The sequence below is a fragment of the Gadus macrocephalus genome, chromosome 15 (assembly GCF_031168955.1).
Source record: "Gadus macrocephalus chromosome 15, ASM3116895v1".
NCBI lineage: Eukaryota > Metazoa > Chordata > Actinopteri > Gadiformes > Gadidae > Gadus > Gadus macrocephalus.
In genome coordinates, this window is record NC_082396.1 from 21,021,329 (window position 1) to 21,040,226 (window position 18,898).

General features: G+C 43.1%; 1 protein-coding gene across 1 annotated transcript in view; it reads left to right on the forward strand.

Moving 5' to 3' along the window:
* The window catches only part of pdxkb (pyridoxal (pyridoxine, vitamin B6) kinase b), a 156,574-nt gene extending 139,078 nt beyond the window's left edge, over positions 1–17,496 (forward strand). The window contains exons 9-12 of the mRNA XM_060074017.1: positions 8,511–8,622; positions 8,920–9,056; positions 12,887–12,953; positions 13,545–17,496. Coding sequence (XP_059930000.1) covers positions 8,511–8,622; positions 8,920–9,056; positions 12,887–12,953; positions 13,545–13,660 — 432 coding nt within the window. The 3' untranslated portion in view covers positions 13,661–17,496. The remainder of the gene's footprint in view (positions 1–8,510; positions 8,623–8,919; positions 9,057–12,886; positions 12,954–13,544) is intronic.
* The last annotated feature ends 1,402 nt before the right edge of the window (positions 17,497–18,898 follow it).

An 18,898-nucleotide genomic window follows, 5' to 3' on the forward strand; every position in this document is an offset into this window, starting at 1 on the left:
AAGCCGAGAAAGCTGCAGCCTATGGAAACCTCGGCACAGTGTACAAAATCACAAAGCGACTCACAAAGCGACTTCCTGAAGCCTGCAAGCAGGCTTCAGGAAGGAAAGAGGATGTATGGACCCGATCTTTGCTCTGCGTAACATCATACAACAGTGTCATCAACTTCATGGACTTCCGGAAGGCTTTTGACAGTGTCCACCGAAACACACTCTAGACCAGTGGTTCCCAAACTGTGTGCCGCGGCACACTGGTGTGCTGCGGCACACTGGTGTGCCGTGAGGCAAGTCCAAGTGTGCCGTGGGATTTTGTGACAACCATAGCCTACTGCAATATAGTATACAACTATACAAAAATAATTGTTTTAATTTAGCCTACTATATACTACTTTGAATGCACTCATTCCATAATACAGAGGCAAACTCTTTATCTAAAAACTATTTAAAAAATCCTCAAAGAGGATCCCACATTTCGCTGTTCGCGCAGTTGCGCAGGTGGGAATTTAATTTAGACTGTGACACATCAAAGCCAGTGAGCGCGCTATATATGCCGAACACCTTCAGACCTTAAAAGAGAGGTTTGAGCGCTATTTTCCACGTGTGGCGTACATCGAGGACAATGACTGGATCCGAGACCCATTCAACCAGGAGTCCGAGTCCTCAAACGAGAAGCTCACTATGAAGGAGAGAGAGGAGAGCGCAGAGCTCCGTGCGGACCGCACGCTGAAACTGAAATTTAGTGAGCTCACACTCGATCAGTTTTGGTTGGTTTGTGCATCAGAATATCCAACCATCTCCCACCACGCTATCGACCAACTTCTTCATTTCCCCACCACCTACCTGTGTGAGTTGGCGTTCTCCACTCTTGTTTACATGAAGAACAAGACCAGGTCACGGCTCTCTGTTGAGCAGGACTTGCGAGTGGCCCTCTCCTCCGAGCCACCAAGGATTAAAAAAATCTGTGCGCCCCGACAGGCACATGTGTCCCACTGATTTGTTAGTAGGCAGAATATTTACAAAAAAAGCCTGATTCTAAATGTTACAGTTATAATTTGTGGGTCAGATTCAGGACCATGCAGCTTTCTCATGGACAGTTCTCTGCTGAATTTCTGTTTCCTTTGCCTCACCTGTCTGGTTGAAATGGGTGTGTTTGATTAAGCCCAATTTGATAAAGTTTAAATATTTTTGTGATTTATTTTGTTGATAAATATTTCATGACTAGAATAGTTGTCTTTGTCACATCTTATTTGGCATTAGTAAATAATTATAAACTTAACAGATAAACAGATGATATTAGTGATAACACGTGTTATAAGGCTATTTTGCACAATAGGTGTGCCTTGACATTTTTATTTGTCCTTTGGTGTGCCTTGGGCACAAAAAGTTTGGGAACCACTGCTCTAGACGATACTGCACTCATAAGGAATACCATCAAAGATCCTCTCAATCATAAAAACTACTATGAACATTTGAGTGTACTGTCATCATGGGAAATTACCTCTCTGAGTGGTTTTCTGTGCAGTCCGGTGTGAGACAGGGGTGCATCATCTCCCCTATCCTCTTCCTGGTTGCCACAGACTGGATCATATCCAACACCACAGCAGACAGACCCAGAGGCATCCAGTGGACTCTGTTCTCCCAGCCGGAAGATTTTGACTTCGCTGATTATCTTCTTCTCCTACCAACTCTGTACCAACCAGTACAACATACAGGCTAACACTGATAAGCTGAACAACTTTGCCAGACAAGTTGGGCTCAGTATCAACACTTCCAACCACAAGTGATGTGTGTCAACTCCATCCCCACAGCACCCATCCTTGTTAATAAGGAACAACTTGAGTTTGTGGAAGATTTGACCTTTCTTGGCAGTCTAATCAGCAAGGACAGCGGGGCTTCAAAAGACATCAAAGCAAGGCTGGGAAAGGCTCAGGGTGCCTTCTCCCAACTCCATCCCATCTGGAAATCAAAACAATACAGCCTTAAAACAAAGTTGCCTAATAAGATCTCCAACAATGACCTGTACAAAAAAACAACAGGACAGCATCACAAAGGTCGCCTTAAGATGGTCACCACTAGGCAAAAGAAAACCGAGTGGAATGGAGACTGCTCATTGAAGCCTTATGTCCCATAGGGGACGAAGAGTAGTAGTAGTAGTAGTAGACCTGGGTGCCAGGAACAACTCACTAGGGAGGCGCCCAGTGGGCGTACCTAGCAGATGCCCGACCCACCCGGCTTAACTGACTCCTTTTTACGCAAAGGAGCTGTGGCTCTAGGCAAGGCAAGGCAACTTTATTTATATAGCACTTTTCATACACAAGGCAGACTCAAAGTGCTTCACACATAAACATTGTCATACAATAAAATAAAATAATAGATAAGTAAAAGAAAAACAAATGCAAAGAAATGGGTAAAATAGAAAAAGGCATTTTATAGAAAATAAAGGCAAAGTTAAAAAAGCTTTTTAGAAAGTGCAATGTATTTAAGATTTAGCAGAAAGCTATAGCAAACATAAAAGTCTTCAGTCTTGTTTTAAAGGTGCTCAGAGTTGGGGCAAGTCTTAAATCCTCTGGGAGTTTATTCCAGCTATTTGTTGCATAGTAACTAAATCCTGCTTTCCCATGTTTTGTGTTTACTCTGCGGATAATTAACAGATTGATCTCAGAGGATCTTAGTGGTCTAGAAGGCTAATGTAGTGGAAGCATATCAGTTAAATATTTTGGGCCTAAACCATGTAGGGATTTATAGGTTAGCAACATGATTTTAAAATCAATTCTCTGACCTACAGGAAGCCAATGTAACGATTTCAGAATCTGTGTAATATGATCAAATTTTTTGGTCTTTGTTAGAACTCTAGCAGCAGCATTCTGAACAAGCTGAAGCTTCCTCAGAGTTTGTTTTGGGAGACCTGTAAGGAGACCATTGCAGTAATCAAGCTTACTAGTGATAAAGGCATGTACAAGTTTTTGTAAGTCTTCGGTGGACATGAGCCCTCTAAGTCTTGCTACATTTTTAAGGTGATAATATTCCGATTTAGGAACTGATTTGATGTGACTGTCGAAATGTAAATCTGAATCCATGATAACCCCTAGATTTCTGGCTTTGATTGAGGTTTTCAGGGACAGAGAGTGAAGGTGTTGGGTTACTTTAAGCCTTTCCGTTTTAGAACCAAATACAATTATCTCTGTTTTCTCCTCATTTAGTTGAAGGAAATTTCGGCACATCCATTCTTTCACTTGCTCAATGCACTGGCACAGCAGATCTATGGGCCGATAGTCATTTGGTGATAGCGATACATAGATTTGCGTGTCATCAGCATAGCAATGATGGTCAATATTGTTATTTTGCATGATTTGCCCTAGTGGGAGCATGTAGATGTTGAATAAAGAGGGTCCTAAGATCGAACCTTGTGGGACTCCACATGTCACGTTGGTTGATTCTGATACAAAGTCGCCAATGGAAACAAAGTAGTTCCAATTTTTAGGTAGGACCCGAACCAATTTAAGACGGTGCCTGAAAGCCCCACCCAGTTTTCTAACCTGTCCAGAAGTAATGTATGGTCTACAGTGTCGAATGCAGCACTGAGGTCAAGTTTCATTAGTATTGAGGTTTTGCCAGAGTCTGTGATAAGACGGATGTCGTTTACAACTTTAATAAGGGCGGTCTCAGTGCTGTGCATGGGTCGAAATCCTGATTGGAAGGTGTCATAGCAACCAGTTGATGCCAGGAAGTGATTAAGTTGCTGGAGGACAACTTTCTCAATGATTTTACTTATGAAGGGTAGATTTGATATTGGTCTGTAGTTGTTAATAACAGAGGCATCTAGGCTCCGCTTTTTTAAAAGGGGTTTAATAACTGCAGTTTTCAAAGCTTTTGGGAAATTGCCTGACTGGAGAGAGTTGTTAACTATCTGCAATATGTCTACTGCTAGGCAGTCGAAAACATTCTTAAAGAGGTTGGTAGGTATAGTATCAAGGCAACAGGTGGATGGCTTTAGTTGTGTCACAGTTTCCACAAGATTTTGAGAGTCTATAACATTAAAGCATGCCATCCTTGCCACGTTATTTTTGCCTGAACAGGGTGGTAGTCCAACATTTTTGTTTGAAGTGGAGATATTGATGGCGCGTCTGATACCTTCAATTTTATCAGTATAAAAAGCTGCAAACTCATTGCATATCTGCGTGGAATGGAGATCAGGTGGAATTTGTGTTGGGGGGGTTGGTCAGTCTGTCAACAGTTGCAAATAGGGTTTTTGCATTATTAGTGTTGGTTTTAATGATATTGGAGAAAAATGTTTCTCTAGCATTTTTTAAGTCTAAATTGTAGGCACGGAGGCTCTCTTTATAGATACTGTATCATGGTGAATATGAAGTTTTGTTTAACGCCAGATGCGTTCAACCTTCCTGCATTCTTTTTTCTGTGCTGTTACAGAAGCAGCTTTTTTCCAGGGTGCCTTTTGCTTTCCAGAAATCGTTTTAACCTTATAAGGTGCAATGACATCTATGACTTTCAAAATTTTCAAATTAAAGTTTTCTACAAGATCATCAGCAGAACATGGGTTTAGAGGTGGTAGCAAGGAGATGGCCTTTTTAAAAAAGTACATTAGAATCTTCATTGATATACCGTTTTTTGACAGTGTTTGATTTTGTCTATGTTGGGAATAAAAGATATGTTAAAGAAAACACAAAAGTGGTCAGACGAGGAAGGATCAGTCACAGAGAGATCAGAAACATTGAGGCCCTTTGTGATCCAGGTCTAGAGTGTGCCCCTTACAATGAGTAGTCTCTTTCACATGTTGAGACATTTCAAATGTGTCCAAAATGGTAAAAAGTTTTTTTGTACACTTGTCATTCAAATCATCAGTATGAAAATTGAAGTCACCAGTTATAACTAGACAGTCAAATTCTGTGGAGATGCTAGACAATAATTCTGTGAAGTCATCGAAAAAATTTGCAGAATATGTGGGTGGCCTGTAAATAATTAATAGGAGAACTCTGGGGGAGCATTTCAATACAGCACTAAGGTATTCGAACGATGGAAAATCACCAAATAACATCCGTTTCCCCTGAAATACATTTTTAAATATAGCAGCAACCCCTCCACCTCTTTTTCCAGATCTAAATGCATCAAAAAAGTTATAGTCGGGAGGAGCTGTCTCTATCAGAACGGTTGCACTGTTATTTTGTTCCAGCCATGTTTCAGTTAAAAACATAAAATCCAGTTTAGAAGTGGTAATAAAATCATTAACTAAAAATGATTTGTTATTAAGAGACCTCACATTAGGTCAAGAAAATAGTCTTTCAAAACTGGAAATCTAAATCATCTTGCCACTTCAACCATTGGACCAACTTAATCACAGAATTCATCCTGACAGAAGAAACTGCTGCATGTAAAAAGAACAATATCTCCGCCTTTAAAGAAATCTGGAATCCCCTCATAACATTTCTACAAATTCAATAGTTAAGGTAAGCCATGTACATTTGAAGCCCCCCCCCCTCACCCCCCCTCTTCCCCTCCTAACTCTCTCCAGTTCCCCCCCCACACACACACGTTCCCTTTCCCCAAACAACACCTTATAGCTACACACTTGCATATACCTACCCTACACACATAGCACCATACTCCTCCTTTTAGACCACATCTACCACTCATTTCTCCACCATTTGTCTCTGTCTGCCTGTCTGACTGTGCGTCCCTGTGCCTGTCTGTCAGTATGTATGTTAAAGCTTGTTTCTGTGTTTTTCTTTCTTTGTGTCTGTTATTTTACTTTTTTTATTTTTGTGTGTCTTGCGCACTTGGGTATATGGGTTCGGAGCCACTTCAATCTCATTTTTATTTTCTTTTTCATTATTATCATTATTATCATTATTATTATTCTCTCCTATTTCTTACTTTTGTAAATCAAATTTTGTTGAATAAAAATAAAGTTGTCCTCCGAAGAGGTGGTGGGATAAAAAAAAAAAAAAAAGAGACCTCACATTAAATAGAGCCATCCTGATGGTGCTGTTGATAGGCTTTAAGGTTGTTTTTGGTTTGGAGGCAATAGATATGAGATTTGTGAAGTTAGCAGGGTGTCTAAGTTTCCCTTTGTTTACTCTCTTAGTGATTACAGCATGAATGGGAAAGTTGCCCTGCTTTGACGTAGGCAACCTTTGGTTCAGCAGATTATGTGAAACTTCCTTTATGCTGTGTCTACGGCTGAACCCTTTTTTGTCTCAGTAATACTCAGGACTACTATCAGTACAGGGGGGGGGGGCTGGGGCGCCATCCTCTTGGGTGTTATCAGCCTGTGGCCATGACGTGGCGATGCTATCATTGACACAGATGCAAGTTTGATGCCAACATATTCCAGTTTCTTAAATTCGGCTGGAAAATCGCAAAGGGAGGAGACATTGGAGCTGGAGTTGTTGTTGTGGCTATGGGAGAGATGAGGCTGGAGGTCATTGTCGATGGGGGAATGCAGAGGAGGGGGGTGGCCGTTCCTCGCCAAGCCAGCATCCGCGATGGGGGAAGGCACAGTGTTGATGGCGTCGGGCGGGCTGTTGTCTCTCTTCAAGGTCTGTGGGCTGTCTGCTATCTGTGTGTCAGATAGTGGCAGAGTAGATGTGTGGGGGAGGCTGTAGTCTCGCTTCTTCTCAACCTGTGCTCTGACTGTGGCCTGTGCGTCAGACCATGGAGATTTGTGGGAAAGCGAGAAGAGAAGATTGTCCCTCAACAGTTTTGAGCCTAACCTGTTTGGGTGTAGGCCATCTGCTCTGAAAAGATATTTGCGCCCCCAGAATAAATTGAAATTGTCAATAAAGCCCCTTCCTCTTTCATTGCAGACTCTGGAAAGCCATGTATTCAGTGCAAGTAGACGACTGAATCTGTTTATTCCCCTGTCAACTGCTGGTATGGGTCCACTGATGAATGACTTGATGTGTATTTTGTCCAGTGTATCCAATAGATCAGTGTAATCCCTCTTCAGAAGTTCTGACTGTTCTCTTTGAATATCATTAAATCCTGCATGCACAATAATCTGTGAGATTTTGGGGTTTTCCAATATGATTTTGGCTAGTTTATGGTTGATATCACTAACCATTCCATATGGGAAGTTGCATGTTTTGATCTTCTTACCGGTTAGATCCTTGATGGTTGAGTCTCCTATAATCAGAGTGTCTGGTTCATCTGCTTTCTCTGAGATGGGCCCTTGTTGGACGGTGGCAGACACATGCGCAGCCCGCCTCCGTGGCGACTGGTTGCTCTGTCCGTACCGTCTCTGTCCGCACTGTCCGTCCGGACGCATCTCGGGGCTCAGGGGTGCATCGGTGGCAGGCGCGTTCGTGGACTCTTGAAGTGGCAGGAACCGGTTCTTCAGTGGCAGGGTTAATTTCAGTGACGGGCTAATCCGGCTGATACATGTAACTTTAGCTTTGGGTAGCTTAGCATTTGGCGTTGAGTGAACTTGTTGATTCACTTTGGTATGTTGTTTTGGCTTAGCGCCGACTCTGTGCCAGTGAGACGCAGCTGGAACTGTCTCTCTCTTGTCCAGCTTCGGGAAGGATACAGTGTAGCTTTGATCATCTTGCTGTATCTGAGTGAGCTCAGCAAACTCACCCATCGGCACTGTATCCTGGAGGAGTCCTTTGCATTTTTCTAATGCTGCTAGTCTCGTTTAAAATAAAGCCACTGTCTGTTGCAGTTTGGTGCAGTCTGTGCATTTCCCAGTCTCCGTGCCTGAGATATAGTACAGAGGCATGTTGGCGATAGGAAAGTCCAAGGCTTTTTCTGCGGTCTGATCCGGGAGTCATCAAAAGTGCCAAAATGTATTGTTGAATCGAGCGATGGAGGATGACGGAAACAAACAATATATTGTTAGGTATTATGATCATGAAATAAAATAAGATAAAGTAGATCTGAACGATGAATCAAGTAGTTTTTTCCAATGCCTAGCGGAGCTTCGGGAAACATGACCTCTCTCTCTGCTGCCTCTGCTGCCATCCGAGTTCCTCACGGATGGCTGAGCTTCTCACCCTATCCTTAAGGGAGAAGCCAGCCAACCTCCTGAGAAAACCCATTTTGGCCGCTTGTACCCGTAATCTCGTTCTTTCGGTCATGATGGCCCATATTTAATGACCACGAAGATTGACCAGTATATAGAGACTTCTGCCTTCCAGCTCAGCTCTCTTTTTGTCACAGCAGTGCAGTAAAGCGAATGAAATACCACTTAGATTTTCCGGCCAATCTCATGCTTCATCTTCCCCTCACTCACTAACAAGGTAACAGGTTTTCCTTTGAGTGTTGGGCCAAAAGGACGGAGAAGCCAACATCAGGCTGTGCCCGGCCGGGCTCCGTGGCAAACCCGGCCACCAGGCGCTCGTCTGGGCCTGTGCCCCGGGCTTCCTCCGGCAGGGTCTCTCCTCCTCTTTCTTGATCTTCCATGGGATCTTTGTTTACCTGGTTTGTCCGGTAGTGACCTACTAGGTAGACAAAGAAGTTTGGTTTGTCTGGTAGTGACCATGTGACTCTATTCCCAGGTGATGGATCTGCTCCATGCGATGGGTCCAGACACAGTTGTCATCACCTCGTCTGACCTGCCCTCCAGACTGGGAGACCAGTTCCTGGTTTCTCTTGGAAGCCAACGCACTGGTAATTAGTTTCCTGCTTGTCTTCATCAATGTGTTTCTAGTCAACCTTGCTTTTTCTCATGCTTTGTTTTGTACATTTGGATGTTTGCCTCCCTATATGTCTTTTGTTAGACTGTTGCCCTTAGGATAACTGAGGACTGAATAATGTTGTTAATGTTGGTGTCTAGTAAGTCTGTCTTAAATGCTTCTTTGTGTCTGCGTGTAGGCAGATCTGGCCTTTCCTGTTGTGGGAGCATGTGCTCCAGGACTCCTTAGAGGGGGTTTCAACTGTGTGTTGATGTGTGATGCATGTCACCAGTTCACCCAGACGGGAGCAGATCCACACAGAGGGTGCGGATGGACGTGCCCAAGGTGGATGCTGTGTTTGTGGGCACTGGAGATCTCTTCGCTGCTATGCTGCTAGCATGGACACACCACTATCCCAATGATCTGAAGGTATGGGAGACACACACACACACACAAACACGTTATAAACATTAAACACACAAAATGTGTGTTTAATCAGGTCCTCTGTGTTGTTATAATGGTTCTCTACTTTGTTTTCTATAATGGTTCTCTGTATTGTTGTTTATAATGATTCTCTGGTGCTCTGTTAATTTGTTATAATGGTGCTCTGGGCCCCGTTTCCCGAAAGCATTGTTAGCCTAAGATCGAGAAGTGCGTCGTACGAGCATCGTACAGTTGTCACACCGTTTCCCGAACGCATTGTTGGTAATGAACGTTGTGAAAACGCTCGTAGCTAACGAGGACTCCAGGGGTACTCGTAGGATGCTAAGAGCATCGTTAGCCTACTATAGCCTCAGTGGCGTCACGAGCGGACATTCTGTGTATTGGATGCGTTTTATTAAAAGACATCCAATACCACGGAATGCCCAGCTGGCGCAATTTCGCAACCAAAAACAGTTATATTTTTGCCGATATATTACTCATATACTACTGTTAGATTTAAACAGCAAAGATGAAGTCTACAACAAAATAATTTATTGCAGCAATTTTAGGCATATAATAAAATCAAATGATTCCATTGCTCTTGTGTGGGAGGTCGCTTTATAGCTGCACTTGCCGTCTCCCTCTGATTTTAGTTCAACCATCGTGCTTAAAATGTCTTCATATTGATCAATGACAGAAGACATAGGCTACAGTAGACATGTATCATGCTGAGACCAGCGGATGTTGGAGAATTTCTGCTGGCGTTATTTGTTGCTATTGTTTGCATTAAGCACTGTAGGCGCTTCGGTGAGGCTGTGATGGAGTTCACTATTTAGGCTTGGACCGTGTCTAGACAGTAACAAACATCCCTGATCATAGTTAATCGCGTTTGTAGTCTACACTCAGACGTGAACTCATTATTGCATGCGGGTGTCTTCATTCATAAAAAAATTTAAATGTATTGTTTATTCTAAAGAGGTCTAGACTCCGTGCGCAGCCAGGCCTTCTCCAGTGAACCAAGAAAGCCTGCGCCGTGACGAACGGGGGATTTGACCCCCTTGGTTTAACACAGGAAACTTGAGATAAGAAGGTGAAATCACCAGGCGTCCCAAGCTGCGACCGAACCGGCTTGGCAGTCTAAAAAGACCTATAGCCTACTTCATCCTGCCCAACAATATGGACAGGATCTTCTAGACCAAGCTCTCCTAATCGGGTCAGCAATAGCCGTGTGTCAATGCCTAGCCTCCGCGTTTGAATGATAATGAATGAATGGAACGTTGCATTTTTAATGTCTACAAATATTCTAGACTAGAGATTGCGCGCCAATCAATGAAACCTTATGTGGAATCAGACAAAGTCGGCTCTCTTTGCTTCACTAAGTATGTTTTGTCGCGCCACAACTTTTGGTCACCAACGGTTCTTACATTTACATTTACATTTAGGGCATTTAGCAGACGCTTTTATCCAAAGCGACTTAGAATAAGAACATTAACAATATATCGCTGTCGGTACAGTAAGGATTTTCATAGAACCAAGTGCAAGTACAACAATCGCTAGGCTAACCAATTCCCCGTGTTACAGCAATGATAGCAGCTACTGCAGTTGCTACACAGTTAAGTACTATAATACAATACAACACAATACAATACAATGTTGCGACACAACATTGCTACACAGTTAAGTACTATAATACAATACAACACAATACAATGTACAATGGTGGCCAGAAGGGGGAGGGTGGCTATGCAGAGTCAAGGTGGACTCTGAACAGGTGAGTCTTGAGCCTTTTTCGGAAGATAGTGAGCGACTCTGCGGTCCTGAGACCGGCAGGGAGCTCGGTCTCAGGGAGCTAATTAGGCCCCTGCCTCTAACATCTGTTTTTGCGGTGTCCGCGATGCCCGGGCCGCGGTTCCCATGGTTCCCGGGCCTTTCATTCATTCGTTCACGGGGCACGGCGGGAGTCGCGGGCGTGTTCACGGTGCCCAAGGTCACGGTGCCCGGGCCGCAGGGTGCCATGGCGGCCGGGAGTCGCGGGAGTGCTCGCACCGCGGTCACGGTGAATGAATGTTCAATCCAACCATTTCTTCCTCAACTCTTCTTTCTTGTCCAATAAGATCTCTCTCTCTCTCTCTCTCTCTCTCTCTCTCTCTCTCTATCGACATTTAATTGGGTTTATTACAATGATGGACAGTGCTGTTAGCCAGTCAGAGGTGACACATTTGCATGGCATGAATATTCATTAATATTCTTTTATTTTTTGCACCAAAACCGACTCAGAGGGCATTCATTGCTATTAGTGACCAACGCAAAATCAATGAAAATTATGCATTGACAACTTTAAGCAATATAACACGGGGGGGGGTGCCAAAGGATCAGGGTAAGGTCAGGGGGGCGTTTGCTCAAAGAAGGTTGAGAACCACTGTACTACAGGGAGCCAATTCATTCTCAACCATGGCCGAGATAACACCGTTGCATGTCTTTACCTTTTGTGGAAGAGGGAGAGACGTCGGAGAACCCGACGCAGCCTATTCATAATATTGTAATGACCACGGAAGTGGCAGTGAATGAAGTATTGATTAGACAGAGATTTATTAGATAGGCCTACCTAATAAACCGTTGGAACACACAAGACCGGAAACCATAGCAACGCCGGTAAACAAACCCCGAGAAGCCCAATCCCTATGGGAGCTCCCCGCGCTACGGCCATCTGGAGGCGCACAGAGCTTTCGGCCGTGATATTATATATACAATTATATACTATTATATATAGAGCTCCGGGAGTCGCAAACGGCAACAATCACTTTCTCCACCATGCTGCAGTTCACCCCGGACTGCACTGCACTGAGTTTGCCGGTTGAACGCTGATTGGCTGTTACGTTACACATGTCACTCAGTGGCCACACTGTTGAACGCTGATTGGCTGTCATCACGCAAATTTCTCGTCAAAGTTTAAATATTTCAACTCGAGCAAATTTGTCGCGCCACAAATCCTCGTGAACGCGTTCGCCTGTGCAAGGCGAAAGTGTGCCGCGACAAGAACTTGTCGCCGGTTTCTCTAGCGAATAATTACCCGATACGCGCCTCTACGTTCACTTTGTATGGGATCTTGTCGCCCCGTCGTCTTTGGTGTGAGGCACCCGAATGGTGCTTTGTGTTGTTTATAATGGTTCTCTCTGTTTTTGTTTATAATGTGTGGCAACCCGGCTTGGTGAGTGAGCCGCCTCCTTCCAATCAGCACAAGAACTGGAGCTTACTTAAAGCCAAAATGGCACTTTTATTCAAACCTAAATTATTTTTCTATCAAAGCAAACAAAACTCCGCTTTGAAGGAATTCACAATCTTGTTCCTCCGGGTGGAATCACATCACCCAGACCGGTCTCTCCGCACACGCGAACCAGGAGAGCCCTGAATGAGTGTGGAAGCATGCTTTTTAAAGCATGCTTCCCCACCTGCTCCTCAGGTGTTCTGCATTCAATGATTGGCACCAATGTTCTTACTGGCGCCATCTGTTGAGAATCGGTGGTACACCACCTCCACAACCTGCCCCCTTGGCCTCCAGGGGCGCTGTGCCAGAGACGGGTTGCCACAAATGGTACTCTGTGTTATTGTTTATAATGGTTCTCTGATTCTCTGTGTTGTTTATAATGGTTCTGTGAGGCTCTTTACTGTTGTTTATAATGCTACTCTGTGTTGTTGTTTATGATGGTTCTCTGGTATTCTGTTTAGTTGTTTGTAATGGTGCTCTGTGTTGTTGTTTATAATAGTTCATTGTGTTGTTGTTCATACTGGTGCTCTGTGTTGTTTATAATGGTTCTCTGGTACTCTGTGTTCTGTAGACAGCCTGTGAGAAGACCTTCTCAGTTATGCACCATGTCATCCAGAGGACCATATCTTACGCACACGGTGAGACCCAGGGTGGTTTGTAATAATAATAAATAATAATAATAAAAATGTATTTTATGTACTGACTTTCAGCTGGTCCTTGTCAAAGGACCTTTGAGGACCTTGTGTAAATATATGTAGGTCCTCGTCTAAGATTCTATAGGTATATCTAAGATTTTTGAGTATAGCCCTTTTGTATATGTTTATATGATGTTGAAGTATAAATGTAGGAAGCTCTGCACAGAAACTTTGCAGACTTGCTAGACACAGAACTGTGAATTTAGCTTCATCCAAGTGACCAGTGTCCACGGCTTACACGCTACGGGTTCAAGAACTAGTACTCCATCCAGGTACTTTTAGTCTAGTTTAGTCTAGTGTAGTTTTAGTTGACTTCGGACAAATGATGCACTACTGTTTCCTACTGTCTTCCTTGCCATGAAGCATTGTTACAACAACGATAAAATCTACCAAACACAAATCTCCTTTATAGTTTATATATATAATACACAAACATATTTGAGGTAGTCATGATTACATTTCATTTGATCCATTGTATTGAGCTGTACTAAGAACAGCAGCAGGGAGTCACATGATGTCTTTGTTCCCATCCAGAGCTGGCCGGCCCTGGGAGGCGGCCCAGCCCGCCCCAGCTGGAGCTGCGGATGGTCCAGAGCAAGGCTGACATAGAGGACCCAGCTATCGTCATGAGGGCCACCGTCATATCCTAACATCGACACCCTCAGACTCATGCTCCACCTTATAGCCCTGAAGAGAACACCTGATGTTCCTCATCAGTGATCGCTCTCTGTACCCCCGATAGTAGAACACCTTCAGTCCGTTGTCACCCTTACAAAACCTTTCCTTCTGTGGTACCCTAAACCCCCCTATTTCCTTAGATAGCCCCCCACACACACACACACACACACACACCAGCTCCCCTCCGAGCACCCTTATGTGACACTTAATCCTTAAGCAGTGCCGTAGATTCAATGTTAGCTGAAGAGGTTGTAGTGAAGTAAACCCATCGTAGCTGTGCCACCATTCTTGTGTGAAAATTGCAACAAGTTGACTGCAATGTCTTTTGCAGTCTTTTTACACATTCCAAGACATTGGTGATGCTACCAGTGGCCAGGACTGAGGTTCAGGAGCGGAGGCGCTAGTTCAGTCGCTAACTGAAGACTAAAACGGTCCTAATGGTGTCTATCCTTTGTGTTGACCAATACCTCCCCACCCGTTTTAAACCCCTGAAGAAGAAATTATGACCAATTTCCACACTCCTCATCCTAACCACAACAAAAAAAAGGAGAAAAATACATGCACAATGTATAGTTGATGTATAGATGTTGTACTATAACTGTATTGGACCATTTCTGTATCTTCAATGAGATCTGTCTGTTGGACCATTGATGCTAGTGTACTATAGACCACACATACACAATAACACCCAGACAGGTGGGGACCGATCTGCCATTCTGATGTACTGAGGCTCGGGTGTTCCACTAGTCACTAGTTAATACGGTTTTGTGGTTTCATAGTTGTGAAAAATGCTAGTTCTGAGCATAGTCCTCTCACAGCACATCTTAAGGAAGACCCCATTGAGCAAAAAAAAGTTACCTGAGCCCTCATTGGTCAATTTATCTTGAATAAGCCAATCAAAACTCTGCTTTGTCTGTGTCATGACCCGCCCCATGTGCAGTGCTGTCTTGAGATCAGATCGGCCCAGAAGGGGTAATTCAAGTACTTGCGGGTCTCTATTATGGTGTATCTATGATTGTGCGTCGATGGTTATGTGCCACCAAAAGGTTTTCTCTTCACAAAAAGCTCCTGATTAATTTCACGGCCTGCAGAAATGAACCGGAAGACATACCAGGCTAGTCAGTGGGCCTCCTTACGACGCAGAAGCATAATAATCCCCCTTTCAGACCCTGTAGGAAGAAGTGGTGTTCTATGAAGTCAAACATTTATTCACGCATGCACTCTGGGCCCTCTTCATAAAGGGCTCCATTGACAGTCATTTGGTGCAGATTTGCTTTGAAGAGGTATGTCCGAGGTTCAGAACAACCGCTAAGCGAGCTAGTAATCTGTCAATACTTGTGGCTTTTCCAATCTGTATGTACATTTAAATCATTGGAACCAGGATATGTCACCTATTCACAAATGTCTCAAAGTAAAGCCAATTCTCATTATTCTTGATCCATGAGCAAAAAACAACAACAATATCAGTTGATTTTCTAACATTGCTTCATTTAGAATAATTCCCAGTGGAGGGTGACAGAGAAGAGCGAGATGGGGAGTTATAGGACGGTGGGAAGTTTGATACCCATGATGTCGTGAGACACAGCCTGTGCCTTATCCAACATGCTACCAGGGCAACCTGGTAATTTAAATTTGACTGATTTGACTCTTGGCATGGTAACCGTCAGATAGAACTCCCCTGCATCCCTTCCTTACTGACTGGTTTATGTGTTGACTAAATGCCTTCGGATCATCAGTTACCTGTTTCAGTTGTTTGTTTTTGTGTGCCAAAATGCACATTTGAGATGTAAGCCTTTGGCTGTCTTAAGTTCTTATTCTCGTTCCTTCCTTCCTAAAAGAAAATATAAAGAAAACCAGCCTGTAGGGTTAAGACTCATGAGACTCAACTAAATTTTCAGGCTTCAGACAAACTAAATCTGCCTTCCCTTGATGCTCTGTTCAGTGGCAGGCAATGGGTGTGCCAGTGATAAGACCCCTCTGTACTTATGTTGGTCCTCCATCCACTGTACTGGGATCAAGGACTCCTGCAGCCCAATACACCAGTCACCCATCAGAGTGGAGGAAAATGGAGCGGAGAATAGACTAAGAGGAGGAGAGTAAGCATAGCTTCACTTCAGATTTGACTACAAATCACCAAGTCGTTACTCAGAAAAGAGAAAATGTTCTATCTGAATTGCTGTTGAACAAATCGGGATTTGAATAACCTCAAAGTCCTTTTCTGTGTGTCAGGGTAGGCTCAAGCTGTACCCAAGTGATACTAAATCACCCTTGTCTAATGGAAAATAAATTAAAGGCTCTCTAAAATAGCAGGAGGCAGTGTGTGTGACTCTGATAATCATATCATATTATGCCCCGCCAGCAGTGACTGCCACATTAAAAACAGTCAGCAGTGTTTGTTTGTCCAGCCAATGAAAGACACGTGCGTGGTCCAATCACCAACCAGCTCTCATGATGACCGCTAGATTGGGTCCAAAACATGTCAAACTTTGTAATTAAAGAGGGTCTTTTTGGGGCAGGTGTGAATGTTATTTTTTTATTCTGTTAGTGTGTATTTATATGTGCCTGTCCGAGGTGTGTGTGTGTGTATGTGTGTGTGTGTGTGTGTGTGTGTGTGTGTGTGTGTGTGTGTGTGTGTGTGTGTGTGTGTGTGTGTGTGTGTATCTGAATACCTAACTAATTATGCTCACAGGGTTTGTTAAATGTGTACATTTTTATGTACGTATGTGTGGTTGTGTATGCGTTTGCTTGTTCATGGGACAGATAGAGCTGAGAAATTGCTGGATACATGGATAAAGTGGGAGAGGAGAGAGGAGAAGGGATATAATGAGGGAGGGGATGTTAAAGTGAGTGATGAGGAGCGTCCAGAGGACAATCATTCTGTGCTACAGATTGTTGTGTAGCATTTTGTGCAGCTTGTTAAAATTGACACAATATACAGTACGTGTATACCTTTTCATGGTTACAACCATAGGTTTGGAATACAGAAACTATTCAGTTTAAATCTGATCTTGTAATCTGAAGTATTCGTCACGTTTTGGCTGAAACTCATCATCCCTCTTTATTCTCTCCATCTTCCGCTGTTTTAGCTCCCCACACTGTAACTGACCTTAAGAATATGTTGGGCCTCATTTTACTATGTATTTAATATAATGTCCTTAATCAATTCCCATATTGCCAGGGTAAAATGTTGACTAAAAGTATGGCGTTAAGGCGAAACACATTGCATGTCCTAGCTATTGTTTAACATAACGAGAATCAAGGTGGTAATGATATCTTACAAACAATGAATTTAATAAATACCAGTCTCTTGGTAAACAGCTAGAGGCTGCATCTCAGCTATATCTCCTTCAGCAATAGGTGTTGATGAAGGAAATAGAGAACAGCAAAGACATTGCAATCATGAAAATCCAATGAGATGTCTATTCAATTAGCAATAAATTCACATATCATACATGGGCCAGGTATAGCTACTTCTGTCTCGCTGTGTCTCCTCCTCTTCTTTGTTTTGATCATTTCTCCTCGTCTCCTCTGGTGTGAACGCATCTTGCCATCCTGTTCCTGTTCTTGGTGGCAAAATAACTGTGAAAAAATTTAAAACTGAAAAAAAAACTAAATTCAATGAAGAGAAGTAATAATCAATGTTTGGTAGCTGTTTTTAGTGCTTTGTTTTTGGAGCGTTACGAGTATTTTCTAACATGTTACAATAAAAGATTGTAGTGTACAAATTTACATTTATAAATTATATTATGTATAGATATATATGAAAAATGTATGTTCTGATGCAATAAAGAGACTAAGAGTAAAGAAATCTGTGAAACCTGTGTTTATTGAGTGTCTTTATGACTGAAACAGGGCTTAAGTTCTGCTAATTCACAATCTATATGGAAACCTGAAAATAACTTTACTGAAGTCTAGTTACTGAGATCTAAAAGAGACAAAACTCCATTTATTCATATCCTTTGGAAATTGAGTACTATCTCAGAGCCTCCTAACACATGTTTAGGAGAAACCCCAACCCCATGAGCCACCGTTTTATTGTGGGGGTGCTGGCTCCCCTGTAAACAGCCCTTCACCCACTCTCCATAAGGAGAGGACAGGTGTCACATCAACACTCAACAAGCAGCTTCCCTGGTAACCATATCAGCCATTGAGAGGTCATGCGTGCATAGGGTGTGCTTAACCTGTATAGGGACTCATCTAATGCACTGTGCATTGTACTATTCATCAGGCTCAACCTGCTCTATAAATGAATGAGATAAATGCAGACTTCAATACTTATTACCTCAAGCCGCATGACATATTGACTCAAGAGAGTTTTTTTGAGCACACACTGGTATTCAGTTCTGTACTTTTGTACATTTATTTAGGATGTGATAGTAGGGGTTTTGGAGACAGGTCAGTTACTGTTTTGTTATTTTATGATTGCGTTCCTTTCCCCCTGACTCTACTAGTCAGAGACAGACTGTCAATCAGCTGGGGAACAGGGCCATGTGGACTGGGGTTTGAGATCAATTGTGATGAACACAAACGGGTTGCAGGGCTTTCTGGTTTGAGAGAATTTCCCTGATAGGGCAGACACATCAGGCCATGTCTGAGACACACCCCACTTTGCACACACGCTCTAACGGTGCAGCTGATAAAAAAAAGCTTCAGCTCTCAAGATCCTCAACCAAAAGAAGAAACACACAGTAGAAATACTGAGTAGAATATTCATATTAATAATAATAATAACGATTACTATGAGAAGGAGATTCATCACATGAACAATAATAAGATAATGAAATGGTAATACAAACCAGTGTGTGTGTGTGTGTGTGTGTGTGTGTGTGTGTGTGTGTGTGTGTGTGTGTGTGTGTGTGTGTGTGTGTGTGTGTGTGTGTGTGTGCGTGCATGTGTATGTGCTTGAGTGTGTTTCAAAGTTCACTATAGTTTTGATACTTGTGGCCATGTGGCAACAGGGTCCAGAGTTGCACTCCTTCAGCTGTGTCATGCTCTCTGTATCTGCATGACATGACATAGAGACAGTCTGTTACTGACCTCAGGGGACCATATTATAGCGAGTGTAGCCAGTAATCACTACCTAGTACTGCAATAACACACAATCTTACTGCCCTAAGGTGCGGGGTCCCAACTATCTGAGGTAAGTGGCAATTGTTTCTTTAATTTGGCGGACATGAGGTAAATAGAGGATTCAGATAACATTTTAGTTT